The sequence below is a fragment of the Pinus tabuliformis genome, chromosome Q, assembly GCF_031772625.1.
Source record: "Pinus tabuliformis cultivar Carrire ecotype Pingquan chromosome Q, CPIR1, whole genome shotgun sequence".
In the NCBI taxonomy this organism is placed as follows: domain Eukaryota; kingdom Viridiplantae; phylum Streptophyta; class Pinopsida; order Pinales; family Pinaceae; genus Pinus; species Pinus tabuliformis.
Window position 1 is genome coordinate 19274687 of NC_142296.1, and position 18592 is coordinate 19293278.

The 18592-nt window shown below is 37.7% G+C and overlaps 1 protein-coding gene across 1 annotated transcript in view; it reads left to right on the forward strand.

The window, feature by feature from the left end:
• The window catches only part of LOC149218067 (uncharacterized), a 162095-nt gene extending 148047 nt beyond the window's left edge, over nucleotides 1–14048 (forward strand). The window contains exon 3 of the mRNA XM_089383790.1: nucleotides 13292–14048. Within this exon, the coding sequence (XP_089239916.1) occupies nucleotides 13292–13829 (538 nt within the window). The 3' untranslated portion in view covers nucleotides 13830–14048. The remainder of the gene's footprint in view (nucleotides 1–13291) is intronic.
• The last annotated feature ends 4544 nt before the right edge of the window (nucleotides 14049–18592 follow it).

The following is an 18592-nucleotide window of genomic DNA, read 5'->3' on the forward strand; positions in this document are numbered from 1 at the left end:
ATACCATCACCAAAAAGCAATGGGTCCAAAGACCAAAGAGAGAATACGAACTTGGTGATCGTGTCTTGGTTTATAAATACCCAATTCTTGTTAGGAGCCATGGCAAAGTGGGTATGGACTATTTCTATATTGCTAAACATGATGATGAACTTTTAACCTCACTGGTGAAAGGGCGTTGCCTGACTTTGTTTGATGGAAACTGAATAAATTATGCATAATAGTTAGTTGCATTGCATAATGTGTGTGAGCACCCTAAAATCTTGCATTCTCATATCATGTTTCATCATAGATTAGATTGCATTTAGAATAGATTTGATTTTCTGTACATACTTTTATATCATCATATAAAACATGGGTGATACCCTACACCTAGTGCACATGCTCCTAAACAAGTTGATTTGGATGTGCAGATTACAGGTTTGTAAGCCCAGGGATTGTTGGAGTTCTCATGAACTCCTTGTTCGAGCTTATGGATCATGTGCTCTACAATGAGCTCATGTTTGCGAGTTGGAGCTAGATGTTACCCACCAAAATGGCGCACAAGAGGGGTGGAAAAACTAAGGCCAGATAGTATCTCATGCATTCACAAATGCTCCCTCCTCACATCTATATACTCAAGATGTGGACACCCCCATCCATTGGTCCCTTTGACCATGGCACTTGACCATGAAGTCTTCTCCCCTCCATTACAACATTATTGTTCACTAACGCCTACCAATTGAAGGGTGGACCAGGAAACTATTACTTCCCCTTAGGGGCTGCAAGCACCTAATAGGGTTGAACTTTAGCCACCCCTACCTAGGAAGGAAACACTTCTGCGAGATCTTGGTCCTAATTTTGGAAAGGTGATCTTTGTTTGAAGTATTAAATTTCCCTTAATATTCAAGCTTGGTTCACTTCGATGCATTATTGGTCTTGGTCTCTGATGACTGGTTGCTTTCACTAGAATCCATGTTGTTCTTGTAGGTTGTTCAGAAGTCCAAGCTTTAGGCACCCAATGCATAGGTACCCAACCCCTTCAGAGAAGTACATTGGCTAAAGCAGGTACAACATTGAGAGACTAGAGCCTTCTAGTTGTTGAGAAATCTAGGGCATAGCGTGTTGGTGATTTCTCTTTTAATGATAATTGTTTGTGAATGCTTTTTACTTCTTTAGATTAGGATCTTCTTTTTACTTAGATTATTATAGTGTTCTTTTTCATGAAACAACTACCAATGCATATACAATAAAGAGACAAGAGACACAGAATATAGGCGATCAGTCAGGGCCAAAACCTCTCCAACTTGAGAGGAAAACCCAAACGAATTCTTCTTCTTATAGAGATTTCAATTGACGTATACCAAGGCCAAGACCCTTGACCTATTCACCTCTCCAAGACCAAGTCACAAGGCTTCTTAGCTTGACCTTTCCTTCCTTGAGTCAACGATGGTCAAACAACTGACTTTCCTTTCCTTCTCGGCTACTCTTCAGATTTCGACCTCCTGCAATTCTCGGCCTCTTTCAGAAGCCCTAGTTGCAGCACGTGGGAAGTGTCACCTCCTAGTTTGTGCCCTTGTTTCCTTTGCTTTAGATGTAGACTCCCTTTTCTTCAACTCGGCTTCCTTCTTGACTTGTCTTCTCCACTAATTCGGTTACCTAAGATGACTGCGATATTCTCGGCTTCTCCTATAGCAGATGATGCCTCTCTTTTTCGCACGTGTGACATTAAATAGCCCTAAAACAAACCCAAATAACTTTGTTCTTCCCCTCCTTCTCTTTGCTGGTTATGAGGCTCCTTTCTTAGTGTTCGCACTTCTTATTTTAGACTTCTCCTTGACCAAACTTTTGTCTCTCAAATGAGGCTGAGCTACCCTATTTATAGTGGTTTGTGTATCCATAATAAGTCTACTTGATCCGGAGCCTAGGCCGACATGTTATTCTGGAAATATCCTTAGGTCGACTGGAAGGAGGTCCTTGAGCTTGGTCTTGGAGGGTTTCTTAATGACTCATTTACATATGTAACATGCCCAACAAGGGTCTTCAAACTTTGACATTGACTCAATGAACTTTATGACTTGATGACTAACCCTAAAGGCTCACAATGGGAGCCTTAACTAAAAATAAAATTCCTTGCTCATGAAACCCATGAGACAAGCATTACAAAAATAATTTTATTTTCTTCTTTACATCAATTACATAAAATCATAATTACATGTCATTATGAAGACCGAACCTAGTTACACTTTTCAACACTCCCTCTTAACTAGGGAGGTATTCATAATTCATACAAGGTACTTGGACATTCTCAATATGAAGAATTCTCATAAGAAGAGTCAGATTGGTAACCCATTTGTATAGCATCATATCAACCAGCATTGTCACATAGCAAGGCCTTGACTAACAACTCTATCTCTCCACAAGATCTGAGCTCAATGTTGGCGAGACCAATGATGTATAGACACCCTCATCATTGTCTCTCTTGGAACATACCCCACCTAGGTTCTCTTAGAGTATGTTCCACCAGGACTATTCTTATCTTGGATTCCCAGTCCTCAAAGAATATCAGTCCTCTACGACTACTCTTATCTTGGATGCCCTGACTCATCCACAAAAAAGCATCAGATGCCAGATGTTAACCCAATCCTCAATTTTGTCTTCCCAAGTGAAGACAAGAATGATGTGTCTATCTCTCCCTCTTAATTAGGGAGGATATATCTATTCCAATGAAGGAATGTACTCATTCCTACAGAAGGAATGTACCTAAGCTCCCTCTTGGCTTAGGAATTTGCTTCCAAGTTTCTACCAAGTTAGAAACTTGTTTCCAGACTCCCTCTTAATTAGGGACCTATAGCAGCTCTTTAGGTGGAGATGATGATACAACCAGTTGCTTGAACAAATCCTCCTTGCGATGTCATGAACTTCTTTTCTTTATTCAGGAGTCTTCATGTTTTAGGACTTCTATGAAGGGCATAGACAATCCATCACTTTCATCCATGAGTCAGTCATGTCATTATTCCTTTCATCGGAAAGTGATCCATCAGTTCCTATCTGGCCTTCCTTCATGCCATGCTGCCTTCTTCATGCCATGTTTCCTTAAGGATCTTTCATCCTACTACATGGACATCAATGGTGGAAGATATCCATAGATCTTCCCTTGGCAACCCTGCATAAGCCCATCCAGATATCATAAGGAATGAACATTAAATCAAAATTACCTTTGTGATGGTCTTTCATCATGACATCTTCTAGTTCGCATCAGCATCCTGCATACACATTGACACATCTCCAAAAGATATATACTATCAAGGGTCTCTTTCTTTTTTAGACTTCATCAAAGTCTTCATATCTTTCATGGAGATATCCTAGTCAAATCTCTCAGTCCTCAGATGTTGATTGTCTTTTCCATAGTTGCATATTTCATGATCTCTTCCTTTCTTTCTTCACACATTTCCTTCTAGGAACTTCCAGTCATAGTTCCTTCAATTTTGTCAACCACCTCATATTTCATATGAGGACATATTATGTTGATTTCATCTAGACAATGTGTAACCCATGCCTTCTTGCGACCATATGACGTGACTCTATAATATTGAATACAAGCATACATACCTCATTTGTTTTTCTTTAGGTCATCTAGACTTCTCTTAGCAACTTCCTTGATTGAAAGAACTTCAATCCCTTGATTTGCTTCACCTCTTTTGTCATCATACCATCATCCCATGAATTCCCACAAGTTGGAATTCTTGATGAAACACTTGCTTCCTTTTGATTGGTGAACCTTCTGATGAAGATTTCAATAGAGGATCTTGAGTATCCTCATCCAGCAGATGTTTCCTTTTGACTAATGTATGATGAGCTTTGTACTAGATGACTTTTCTTCTTTTTCCCATAAGTACCACTTATGTTTCTAATGAGGTTACCAAGAGCTATATCCTTCCATGGGTGACTGCCATAGACTTCTATTTCAGCTATTTTTCTCTATGATCACAAGCTCTTGCTTTTAATGCTTCTATGATGCCATGATGCATCCTATCATTTTTCTTAGTGAATCATGATAGCCATATCTTACAACAGAAAAACTTGAAAACAAGAACTTGAAAAGAACTAGGTGAGGAAGACTATCTCAATCATAGTAGAGATCTCTTACTTCCTCTTTCTTGGACTTCTTCTTTTCAGCTTCCTCCACTTCTTCAATGATATGAGCTTCTTCTCTTCCTCTCTTGTTATTGTCCTTCTTGAGCTTAGGACAATCTCTTTTGTAATGCCCATATTCTTGACATCCATAGCATTGAACCTTAGCCAAGTTCTTCTTCTTTTTTTGAGGACCAAATTTCCCAGACTTTCCTCCTCTTTGCCATAGTAGCATATGCTTGATTTTTCTCATTGGATCCTACATTAGTTTTTGCCTTCAATCTGGTTTCTTCGATTTTGCATAGAGACCATAGATCCTGGAATGGAGTAGCTTCTTTCTTCCCATAAATGCTTGAAGTAAAGTTACCCCATTCCTCTGGTAGTGCATTTAGTACTATAGTGGTCATCTCCTTGTTAGACATTATTTCACCCAAATCTTGAAGTTGATCCCTTATTTTAGATATCCTCATAAAGTATGAGGCTATCCCTTCTTCTTTTGATATCCTTAGCTTGTAGAGTTCTTGCCTTAGAGAGATAACTTCTCTTGCAATGCTTACAGAAAACAAATCTACCAATTTGTCATATATTTCTTTTGAGGTGTCGAGTTTAGATACATATGGAATGAGGGGATCCTTGATGGATTCTATGAGAATCCTTTAAGCCCTCACTTCCCCTTTCATAAACTTTGCAAGTGCTTGAGCATCTTTTTTCGCCGGTTTGGTGATATATCCTTTGACATGATCCATAACCTCATTTTCAATGAGATTCAGAGCTCTCCTCTTCTTCCCTACAAGATAGTTTGAAGCCCCAACCAATTTGTTGCTTTCCTTGCAAAAAGACATTTTGACAGATTCAGACATAAATATACTTACTTGTGAAGATGCTTCTTCCACTTGTTGCCTCCTTGAATTTTGATGATGATATAGTTAATAGAGAGCTTCTCCTTGATGAAGGTAGTTCTCTTCAAGAATGATCCTTGACCCCACAAAGAGGGATATCACTTTAGATCCTTTGATGGTGTTGCCCTTGTTGATGATGATCAATGGTGACTTCTTGATGATGTCTTGATGCTTCTTGGATGATCTTCTTCAAAGGTAAGGTCCTTGCTTCAACGAGAGGAAGTTGCCTTAGAACTGTTGAAGATGATGAAAACGTCCTAGATCTTGCTTCTCTTGGATGAATAGTCTTCAAGATTTGTAGGTCTCTTTAACTTGAGTAGGTCTTTAGAGGTCTTTTGATGATGACTTGAGGATCCCAAGACTTCTGCTAGTGTAGACTTCTTCTTCGATCTAGGGTTTTGATACTTCTTTGTAGATCTTGACTCCAAGATGATCTTCTTAGATTTGCTTTGATGTCTTTCTCGAGATTTGATCCTTGAGTGTCCCTTGATAAGATGCCCTTCCTTGACTTTGTTACCTTAGCTTTGATACCATGTTGAGAAATCTAGGGCATAACAAGTTGGTGATTTCTTTTCTGATGATAATTGTTTGTGAATGCTTTTTACTTCTTTAGATTAGGATCTTCTCTTTACTTAGATTATTGTAGTGTTCTTCTTCATCAAACAACGATCGATGCATAAACAATAGAGACAAGAGACACAAAATATAGGTGATAAGCCCGGGCCAAAACCTCTCCAAATTGAGAGGAAAACCCAAACGAATTCTTCTTCTTATAGAGATTTCAATTGACGAATACCAAGACCAAGACCCTTGACCTATTCACCTCTCCAAGACCAAGTCACAAGGCTTCTTAGCTTGACCTTTCCTTCTTTGAGTCAACGATGGTCAAACAACTGACTTTCCTTTCCTTCTCGCCTACTCTTCATATTTCGACCCCCTGCAGTTCTCAGCCTCTTTCAGATGCCCTAGTTGTAGCAAGTGGAAGTGTCACCTCCTAGTTTGTGCCCTTATTTCCTTCGCTTTAGATGTAGACTCCCTCTTCTTCAACTCGGCTTCCTTCTTGACTTGTCTTCTCCACTAATTCGGTTACCTGAGATGACTGCAATATTCTTGGCTTCTCTTGCAGCAGATGATGCCTCGCTTCTTTGCACGTGTGACAGTAAATAGCCCTAAAACAGACCCAAATAACTTCGCTCTTCCCTTTCTTCTCTTCATTGGTTATGAGATGAGGCTCCTTTCCTAGTGTTTATCACACTTCTTATTTCAGACTTCTCCTTGACCGAAAATTTGTCTCTCAAATGAGATCGCGCTACCCTATTTATAGTGGTTTGTGTATCAATAATAAGCTGACTTGAACTGAAGCCTAGTCCGACATGTTATTCTGAAAATATCCTTAGGCTGACTTGAAGGAGGTGCTTGAGCTTGGTCTTAGAGGGTTTCTTAATGACTCATTTACATATGCAACATGCCCAACAAGGGTCTTCAAACTTTGACATTGACTCAATGAACTTTATGACTAACCCTAAAGGATCACAATGGGAGCCTAAACTAAAAATAAAATTTCTTGTTCATGAAACCCATGAGACAAGCATTACAAAAATAATTTCATTTTCTTCTTTACATCAATTACATAAAATCATAATTACACGTCATTATGAAGACCAAACGTAGTTACACTTTTCAACACTAGCAGCACTAGCAGATGACACATGTCCCAGAGTACCTCAAGGACCTAGGACGTTGGCCACCTTTGACATGGTTTTGAGGATTCTTTAGGATGACCCCACTAGATCCAACATGCTCCCAGGCTGATCTTGACACAACTTGATGGGTAGGAGTAGATTCAAAGCCAAGATGATGATTGTCTCCCATTGAGAGATGAGGGAGGGCTTATTGCACCATAGGAAATCCTAATGTTGGATAAGAGGCCTTGATAGATGGAGACCCATGGAGACCACTTTATGGCACCCTAGCTAGATTTTGGGACTCCACAGGAGATATTGAGGTGAATTTGAGGACCAATCCTCAAATTTTGGACTTTCCAAGCATGTACACTATTTGACATCTCATCACCCTTGGACATGGCATTTGGAGCATTTATTATGGATGCCATCACCTTTTTAGAGGTTATGGTTCACACATGTGGGCAAATTAGGAATAATTTAGGGTTGGCTTGTAATCCAAGGTCATTTAGTGATCAAACTTGTTTTTAGGGGCTTTGTAGTCATAATTAGGTGACCTAATCCTCATATAAGTAGAGGATAGGCTCACTTCATTTGTTCATCATCATTTGTGACATTTCCAACCCTCTTAGAGAAACTCGGCCTCGCTAAATTATGTATTTGAATCTTGTGGCGATGTGATCTATGGTGGATTTTTGCTAATGGAGCTATTTCTTGGCTTTGGAAATCTCGTTTTGAAGTGATAAAAGACTTGTTCATGAATTCTATTTTCTAAGTGTACCTTGTATTTGATAAATCATTTTTGTTATTTTGTGGCTATTGTATGGAATGGTTGATTATCTAGGGTTTCTATGTGCAAATTTATGGTTGGAAATCACTCTGTAGACTCTTAATGATAGTATTGTATGCATTACCACTTATAGAATGTGAATGACAATCCCATGGGTGAACCTTTAAACTAGCTCTCACCTTTGATTTTGCTTCCTCACGAAAGTGATAGCTAGGGTTTGAAACCTAGGGTTTCTTATACCCTTACTCTTTTGCCAAGTTTTAATCCTCTTCAACCATCCCCTAAACTCCATCACCCAAGGTCAAGACATTGGCCTTTTGTTACATGGTTGGTCATCTTGAAACTTTTTTAACTTTCAATCTTCTCCTCAATCTCATTTTCAACCCCTTAAAGTATGCTGCTAGCTAGGGTTAGGGCTCTTTCCTCAACTAGGATTTGAGACATTATTAGGGAGAGGGATTCAACACGTGAAGATGAGGTATTTGCCTGAAATTCTAGTCAATCCTATGGCTAATTTCTCTATTTTAGGGCAAATGCCCTTTGCCCCAAGTAAACTTTGCCTTAGAAAATCCCTAGTTTGCCCTAGGCTTCAACTTGGGTCTTATTGAAGGCTTCTTGCTCCATAAATTGAAAGTATACTTTTGTTGGAAGCCTTTTCTTGACCTTGTGATCCTAGGTTGTTCTATTTACCTTGCTATTTCTCAAGCCCTAGTTCACTTTGTGCCCTGATTAGGTCCATTGGAAGATGTGAATTGCCCTATTGCGCTAGTTGAGCTCTCCTATTAGGTGGCGTTGTCATTTTTAAGCCTATTTTGTCACCTTGTCCCTTGTACTTGATAGATCCTTTGGGTAAACCAACATAGGGAAGCCTCCCTAGTGGTGAAAGTCCACAAAAGAGCAAGAGGTAGTGGTTGTGGTGACAGTGGGCCACACCTCATATTGTTGTCCCAAAGTCTAGTTCTTGTTTTGTGAGTTCCCTGCACAAAACCTATTAGATTTTGAGGCAACACATTGAATTTGAACAAAGTAGAAGACGAATCTATCTTCACGATGTGAAACTTTCTTAGGATTTAAAATCTCGAGGGTGAAAAGAGTAAGTATAACGCTAGTAAATAAATGACGATTTTTAGACACCTTTATGCACTCAATATCTTATGCAGACATTTTGAAAGTGGAATAATATAGATTGAAATTACCATAATCTCACCCTTGTTAAGTTTTCAAAAACGGCCGGCTTGGAACCGACTCGGCCGAGTTGGTCTGAGCCAGACCCTCCAACAGTGACCCTGCGTAGGATTCGGTTCAGCCAGTGGGGTTAATACCGAGCTGGCCGGGTTGCTCGGTATTAACCCGGCCGGCTCGACCGAGTCTGAACCTACTTGGCCGGGTTGGAAACAACGGCCCGTAAACCCGTCAAACAATGAATTTTTTTTTAAATATTCTTTTGGGGGGCTCCAAACTGGTTTTTATTTTGCCTATGTTGTCTTTGGGGTCCATTCCCCTCTCCTAAACCCTGTTTAACCCACCCAACCCCTCTCATTTCCTCACAGCCATCTCACGCATTTGAGTGAGAATTTCAGTGAGAGTTTGTGAGGAGTTGTTGAGTTTGTTTTTGGAGCAGCAATGAGGAGTCTTGGGCAAGCATTGTAGCTGGAGTGAGGAGCTTTTTGGGCAGCCATTTGGAGCAGCGTTTGCCATTGAGGAGTTGGTTTCTTGGAGCAATCTTGAGGAGGCAGTTTGTGCCTGGAGGTATTTTTTTTCACTTGTAAAAATCTATTTTTTCTTATTAAATTTTATGTGCAAATCTGGAAATTGAAAAGAGTGTTTTTTGTGAAAGAAATGAACATTGAATCAATGCTTTTTTGTTTTGTTTTCATTTTCAGATTTTTTGCTTTCATTTCCAAGTCAAAAAATGGCACTTAGAGTGAAAAATGCTGCTTGAGCACATGTTGAAATGGTTGATAGTCAAATGCATTGCAAATTTTGCCATAGGAAAATTAAGGAAGGTCTTGGGGGCATTAATAGGCTGAAATAACACTTGGCGGGGATTAGAGGCCAAATTACTCCATGTACCTCACCAGAAATTGGAGAGATTAGGAAGGATTTGTTAGCTAGCTTTGAGAAGTTTAAACAAGATAAGGCTAGGCAAAAAGAGTTAGAGGTTGAAATTGGGAGGAAGAGGAATATACAAAAAATGTTGGCTACCAACCCCCGTTTTGATTTTGAGAGTTCTTCCTCTATCCCTTATACTGATGCATCCAACCCCTTCCGATATGTTCCTCCCTCTTTTGAGTCTATTCAAGAAAAGGGAAAGGGTAAAATGAAAAAAGGTGATGTGAATATCAAAAGTTATTTCACTCCCTCCTCTCCATCAGATGCACATGGTCCTCAAGCTAGTAGAAGTCATATGCAGCCCACTTTAGATGACCATTGGAAGAAAGAATTGAGGGAGACTGTTTGTGATTACATAGCTAGATGGTGGTATGATGTTGATATCCCCTTCAATGCTTTCCATTCACCATATTATGAGCCTATCTTTGATGCCATACATGCTGCTGGAAAAGGCTTCAAAGGCCCTACTATGCATGAGCTAAGGGGGTATCGTTTGCAGAAAGATATTGCCTCCATTAATGAGTATTTGAAAGATTTCAAAGACTCATGGGCAAGAACAGGATGTACCATCATGTTAGATGGATGGACTGATCAAAGAAATCGTACCATCATAAACTTTCTTATTTTTTGCCCACAGGAAACCATGTTTCTAAAATCAGTTGATGCATCTGATAAGGTAAAAGATGGACAATTGTTGTTTCAACTATTGGATGAGGTTGTTGAGAAGGTTGGGGGTGGCTAATGTTGTTCAAGTCATCACAGATAATGCCTCTAACTATGTTCTTGCTGATAAACTGTTAGAGGAAAAACACAGAACCATCTTTTGGACCCCATGTGCTGCACATTGCATAGACCTCATGCTTGAGGATATTGGAAAATTAGATTGGGTCAAAAACACTGTAGATCATGCCAAAAGCATAACAAAATGTATCTACAATCATTCATGGATTTTGAGTCCAATGAGGAAACATACAGGGGGCAGGGATATTATTAGGCCTGCCATCACTAGATTTGCTACTCATTTTTTGACATTGCAATCTATGCTTTCACAACATAGAAACTTGCAAAAGATTTCTTCCAGTGAAGAATGGAATCAAAGCCAGTGGTCTCAAAAACTGGAAGGCAAAGAATTGAAAAAGAAAGTTAATGAAGAAATATTTTGGAGAAATGCAGCAGAGATTGTGAAGCTTGCTGAGCCATTGGTTAAGGTGTTGTGGTTGGTGGATGGGGAAAGATTGGCTATGGGCTTCATTTATGAGGCTATGGATCAAGCAAAGGAGCAAATAAAGAGGGCATACAAGGATAAAGTGGCTAAGTATGGCCCATTTGAGCAGTCATTGATGAAAGATGGAACAATCAACTCCATCGCCCTATACATGCAACTGGGTATTTTTTGAACCCACGGTATCACTATAAAGCTAAGGCGACAAGAGCTTTGAAGGGGGAGGTTAGAGATGGATTGAGTGACTGCATTGATCGCATGATCCCATTGGTGTGTGATCAACTGGAGATACACCGACAAGCCACAACCTGCAGCAATGCCTCATGTACCTTTGGGAAGAACCTAGCAAAGATTGCAAAGGAAGCCGATGAGTCAGGTAAACAAAAATTTCGATTTTCAAATTTTTGATACTTATTTCATTAAATCATTTATAATTTGAAAGTTGGATATAATTTGTAATTTTGTTGAGCTAACTCATTACACTCCTATGTTTTTTGCAGCACAATGGTGGGAGTCTTTTGGTAGCCATTGTCCTGAATTGCAAAGGTTTGCAATTCGTATTTTGAGTCAAACTTGCGGTGTTGCTAGGTGTGAGCACAATTGGTCTGTCTTTGAGAGGATTCACACAAAGAAGAGAAACCATTTGGATAAAAAACAGTTAAATGATCTAGTCTATGTCCAATACAACCTCCGGCTCAAAGCAACCAATTGTTGAACAAAAGCCCTGATTTAAATCCCATTGTGTTGGAAGACATTGATCCAACATCAAATTGGATAGTGGAGAGTCATCCAGCAGAATTTGATTCTGATGAGGATCTTGATTTGGATTTACAGGTGGAGGCATCACTCGAACATAATGTTTAGTTGAATGCAGATCCACTTGTACCAACGTCAGGGCCAGCCCCAAGTCCTCCAGTTGCAGGCGCTTCCTCTGTGGAGCCATGACAGAAGCGCATATCTCGTCTATCTCAGCTTGCAGCTGCTGCACAACCTGCTAGTGCTACCACTTCTATAGTTGCAGTTGGAGATGATGATGAGGAGGAGCCATGGGGCCCCCTGTCTAACTCTGATCCAAAGGTTGATCCAGATGATCTTGGCTCTTCTAGCAGTAGCCAGCAGTACTGGTCATAGTTTACTTTTGTTGTAGAGGCCATTTCTAGCCTCCTTGGTTATCTGTTTTTGTTTTGATCTCTATATCATCATCATGTATGTATTGGACAATGCACCGGGTGCCATTTTGATATAATTGATATATACATGAGTCTACTTTGATCATATGTTGTCTTCTATCTATATTCTAATGCTGTGTTTGGAAACATGAATGAAAATCTTTAAAATTATGTTTTTTTATAAAAAAAACAAATATTTAATGTATTTTTTACAACGACCAAGTCATTGAAATCGAGCCGCCGAGTCGAAACCGAGTCGGTGTCGACCCTCGGCTGAGTCAGTGTCAGAGTCGGAGTTTTAAAACATTGAGCTTTACTCTTTTTCACCCTATTTCATTAGAAATGGGTCATTCTTCAGGATATATGGATTGGCAGATAGTCTGGGAGAAGTGTCTGGATTACCTAAGATTGACCAACATCTCCTCGTGTAAATGGGGATTTTGTGCCATATTTAATGTGGATGCTATCCCTTTCATTTGGACAGGCTAACAGCTTAGAGTGGATTTGCCAGCAGAGTTTTCAGCCAAAATTGGGTTGAGAAAAGATGCAAATTCTCCCGAGTTCACCATTCACTTTTTGGTCTCATTTCATTGGAAATGAGTCATTCTTGGTGATAGATGGATGCAGACAGTCTGGGAAATTGTCTAGAATACCTGATATTGACTGACATCTCTTTCTTATGGAAATAGCGACGTTGTGCCACATTTGACCGGGATGCTACCCTCTTCATCTGGATGAGCCAACATCTTTTAGATTGGATTTGGCAGCACAATGTTTAGCTAAAATTGATGTTTTCAGAAAAGATGCAGATTCTCCTGAGCTTGGCGCTAAAGCGAATATGCTGGCTTTCCTATATCGTGAGTAGTCCGTATAACCACATCTTGCCTCAAAGATGTATAATTCATGATGTACCTTTTAATGTTCAAAAATAAAATAAAAGATGCCTATTCCAAAGAATTTGTTAAAACTTCTACTGTCGAGAAAATCTTTTCAACGAATTATGAGAATGATAGCACTGATAGAAAACAAGAATATTGCATTAGTTTTGGATTGGAACCTTTGATGCTTAGGAGGTTCGATTCAGATCGCCCTAATAGAGCTTCTTGTAGAATTTTTATATGGAAAGTTAACATAAAATTTTGAAAAAGAATTTCTGGTATTTACAATTCCAAATAGAATTGTGCCATATATTGGTACTGGGGCATGAGCTGATTTCGATTTTATTATGTTCTTATTTGAACAAAGCAATAGTCCTGCATGTCATTACAACAAATTATTCAAAATCACGATGGTTACTTTCTGTGCAGTGTCTTGGTGCCAGACTTATACCGAGGAGAACCTTGGAGCAAGGATAGACCTCAAAGTGAATTTGAAGAATGGCGTAGGAAACATCTACCACAGAGAGTTGCGAGTGACATCGACATATCTGCAAAATGGCTTTTAGATGAGTTTAGTGCAGCTGGAATATCAGACAAACTGGGCATTGTAGGATTCTGTTTTGGAGGTGGCCGCTTAGTTGAAACTCTGGCTAGAGACACACAATCTCATTTTGGTGCAGCTGTTTGTTTCTATGGAACGAGATTTGATCCATCCTTGGCTTCTCAGCTGAAAATACCGGTGTTGTTTATAGTGGGTGAGAATGATCCTCTATGCCCTGTAGATTTGTTACGTCAGATGGAAAGCCAAATAAAAGGATCACAAGTCTGTGTTTATGCTGGTAGAGGCCATGGTTTTGCTCACCATCCCGAATCTCTTGAGGAAGACGAAGACGCTGAAGATGCATTCAACATCATGAGAAATTGGCTAAATAAGTACTTAGTTCAAACCAGAAACGTTATGGACTAAGAGCAGTCTTTTCCCATTTAGATTGTATTTTTAATGAAAACATGAATTTTTTGCCCCCGAGTTCAACTGTATCATAGCGTTTTTGGTGATAAAAGGACCACGAAGATTGCTTATTGGAACAACAGGTTCTTCGTTCTGCATTTTTCCATTTAGATTGTATTTTTAATGAAAATATGATTTTTTTTTTCACTATCATAAAGTTTTTGGTGTTAAAAAGGACTTAGTGGAACACCGGTTTTTGGTATTTTGTTGTGGAAAATAGGGAGTCATTAATCTTTCTAATGATTATCAGAAGATTGCATAGTATGTCATCAAATTATCATTATCTTATTCTTGAAAAATTTATTTCTACATGTCAGTGTGAGGGAGATTCCGTGCTGAATCTGAACAAGTGTTTTAAATATATATATATAATTTCAGCTATATTTAAAAATAAAAATAAATATGAGTTAGTTTTAGGTAAAAGTACTATAAAACATTAATAATCTTAGGTTTATTGTACTCTTGGTTAGTTGATTGATATTAAAAGACATGTGTAATTCCTTATGTGTAATATAGAGTTGACATGTGATATTTAAAATAATAATAATAATCTCTCTATGGTAACACCATTTGTTGATTGATTAATATTACAGACATATTTGAATATCCATGTTAATTAATATATTTCAATGTAATTTCATGTATATAAATAAAGAGAGAAAGTTAAAAAATAAAATTAATGTTGACTATCAATAAAATATTTCCATAACCACCTTAAATTATATATATATATATATATATATATATATATATATATATATATATATATATTATTTCCATAACCACCTTAAAAAAATAAAAAAAATAAAAATAAAAAAAAATTACTTCCTAATAAAAAGTGGATATTTTAGCCCTTTGTTGGAATTAGAAATTCAACTTGTGTAGTTTACAAAAATGCAATTTAAATAATAATAAATTACAAACTCAAAGAATTGTATTGCTCTAGCACTTTATTAGTGTGTCACTCAAAATGAATTTCTATAGCATGGAATTGATTCATGGTGTATGTGTGTGTGTGTGTCAAGAACCAATGTAGATCCACTTAACTCGGATCCATTAAGTGTGAAGGGGGATCACATCTCTTAAGGTGCAAGTATTTCTTCAAGTTTTACACTTTAGAAGAGTTTGCACCTCAAGAGATTTGATCCCTCCAAAGCTTAAGATGGGTCTATGTTGATGCATATTTTGCCTAATGTAATGAAAATTAAAAAATGAGCTGGAATGTCAAGGGTGTAAAATGTAAATAACAACCAACAATGATATCTTTTTAAATAGTTTTATGTTCCCAATATTTATGTCACATAAAGCATCTGTGAAAGTTGATTTTTTTAACACATGATTGTTGGGTGAACTGTTGTGACTCTATGTTGTACTCTTTTTCAAGCAATACACTAAAATCATCCATATTTCACAATGCTTATGCAGTTTTGACATAGTAGCTGCATGGATGCTTACATTGTTTTATTTCAGTTTATCAATTATGGTACCAAACATGCTTCAGAGATGAAAGATCTTTTTCTTCATTGACAGACTGTAGTTGCTCCTCACGAGATTGTTGAAAGCTTTTGAGCCGAAATCCTTGAAGGATGCAATCAAGAGGGCATGATATCTTGAGGAATCATATACGTACAGTAGGTTGTTTCTTTTCATAGAGGTGTTGTTCGTGAGATGGTCCTTGAAAAAAAGTATTTGAAGGGTTCCAATGGAGAGTAAGAGGTAGTTCTAGCCATTGTATTAAAAACAAACCAAACCGATCGGTTCAACCCTCCCAGCACATAGCCGTGTCCAGTATTGATTCAATATGAAACTCACCAAATCAACTGGCTAAGTTGGCTCAACCCTCCCATTGTAGAACTAGTTTGGCACAGAACTAGTTAATCTAGCAGGTCCCTTTTCTAAACTGGTCCATACCCACAGTGATACCCGACATGGAACTTAAAAGAATTATTGAAAATGGAAAATTACCCTCGTTCTCACCCCAAATGCAATCTAATTGAGAGTGATATAGTGATTCACTCTTTATTTTCTTCATGTCGCTCCCATTGTTGATTATCAGTTGTAGTGAAGGAAATTGATCTACACAAACCTTGGAGTTGAGTTGCCATTATTTGTGGGTTGCTTGTGGTGGAGGTTGATTTATAATGAGCTTGGAGTTAAATTGCCACTGTTTCTTAGTTGTTTGTGGTGGATTTGGCATCCACATCAATATGATACATCTCATGTACAAGCTTGGAGTTTGTGACTAGACTGTTGTGCCTATTTAAAAGGTATGTTTCAAACCATCATAATTTTCTCATAAATGGAAGGTTCCAGTACTAGGTTTGAAATAAATTAAGATGGATTGTGCTATGTGCATTTGCAAAATTCTTTTATGTTCCCAGGCATTACAGTGGCCCCCATGTTGAATTATCTTGCATGGTTGCATTGTGATATGGTTGCCAAGGAAATGTTTTGTAAATATTGTAACAAGTACGTAAGAGTTGAGGGAGATTCATTTATTAAAAGAACATTCAGTGTTTTATTTTACAAGGAATCTACATTTGAAGACATGGGTAGATGGTGGTATAATGTAGATATCCCCTTCAATGCTTCTCATAAATCACATTATTATCAGGTCATGTTAGATGCCATAGTTTTTTGTTGATAAAGGTTTCAAGGGCCCTACCATGCTTGACTTGAGGGGATTTGTTTTATAAAATAAAATGTTGGATCTATAAGTGGGTATTTGAATAGTTTTAAACACTCATAGACAAAGATGGGATGTGCCATTATGTTAGTGTTAAGCCCTATATAATCCCAATGTTAACTCAAAAACCTAACTGCAAAACCCCTTGTATGGTGTGTTTGGTAACATACGAGTCTCAAATCCACCTTCCTTGTAGCTAGTTGCTTCATACAAGGAGATATACAAACAATGGATGATGTTAGTGATTGAACATGGACTAACAAAGCATTGACTTAAGTGAAAACAATGCATAAACAAAACAAAACTAAAACAACTTGAAACAAGCCAATGAAGCAAAACAAATCAACGAAAGAGTAGGAAAAAGGTCCTCTTTATTGAGTGTTGGTAGTGGAAGAGTTACAAATGAATTTCAAAGGCACTTGAAGAAAGTTGATTGAGAAATGGTGCTCAATAGCTCTCAACAAGTATTTCCCCTTCTCGATTTCTTTTATAAGCTCTTGCTCTCTCAAAGAAGCAAAGAAAACTCTTTCAAATGGTAGAATTCTCCTAGCCTTAGTATGTTTGATTGCTTTGGAGCAATTTTGGCAGCATAACAATGTACAACTTCTTCTTGTTTTTGGCTCTCCATCCTCTTGTATTTATAGAATTTTTTAACACTCTCTCCCTCCTTTGGCTCATCAATGAGGTTGTCTGGCTCATAAATGAAATGGGAGCTACCATCCTTCTGCCATTAAGGCTTCTTGAGGCTCAAGGATCGAATGGTCAGCCCATCATGTCAAGAGTTTGGGAATTTTCAAGCAAGTACGCCTCTCGAGGTGCTAATTGTGCTTCTCGTAACCCTTGCTATTATCGAAGAAAAAGTCATGAGGGTGAAATTAAATGTCTTTGGAGCACCTGCGAGGGTTGATTTTTTAAGTTATCTTTAGGAAAACCTTCTGATTTTTCTTTTTCATAATGTTTTAAGCTGAAAATGTGTCATTTGTACATGTTGCTTACTGGCTACGAGTGCATTCTATTGTGTACAAATTGTTGTTTTTCCACGATATTGGAGTCTAGTTTAGAATTTTACAATCACTTACGCCACCAATCCAAGTATCACAACAAACTACTTTGCACAGTGAAAGAATAAATAGTAGTAAATCAACACATGAACAAATATAGACAACTTTCTACGAAACCCAACTTTGTTATGTTAACAAACTAATAATACAATAGTCTAGGGCTCCCATACCAGGATAATGGCCCTCATACATCCACTAATACAAGGATACAACCATTAGAGAAATTTTGAGGTCTAAAATGGGCCTCCTAAGGAATATTATAAAATAATAGTGGAAATAATAAAATAAGATTAGATTACACTGTCAAATTTTATAGGGAAAAAAAGAAAAAACTATTTTTTCAACTTGAACTTTCAACTTATCTCCCTATGGTTTTACTCAAATTTCGAGCAGGAGCACTCATTGGATGCATAATTTAATTTCTCATCCAATGAGTACCCATGTTGCATACTTTACATGAAAAATGAGAAATACATGAAAAATGTTATTGCAATCACGTTTTTCATGTACTTCTCATTTTTCATGTAGCAGGTCTATCAAAAGTATGTAACATGAGTACTCCTTGGATGAGAAATTAAATTTTTCATCCAATGAATGCTTCTGCTCGAAATTTGAATAAAATCGTAGGGAGATAAGTTGAAAAAAGTAGTTTTTTTATTTTATTTTATTTTATTTTTTATTTTATCTTTTTACTTTTTTACTCCAAAAATGGTGAATCATCCCCCATGGTTGACATCATCATCTTGAATCCTACTGGTTCTTATAAAGTTGATTTTGGTTGTACATTTTTGTTTTGAGACCCATTTTATGTTAAATTTCCATAAGGAAATCTATATTATTCATGTTAATCAAATAATGTTACAAATAAATATATGAAGTGTTGTTTTAAGATAGGGAAACTATCTTGGACACACAATCTGTTGGTTGAGAAAATATCTCAACCACACACAAATCTAGGAAACAAAACAAGAACA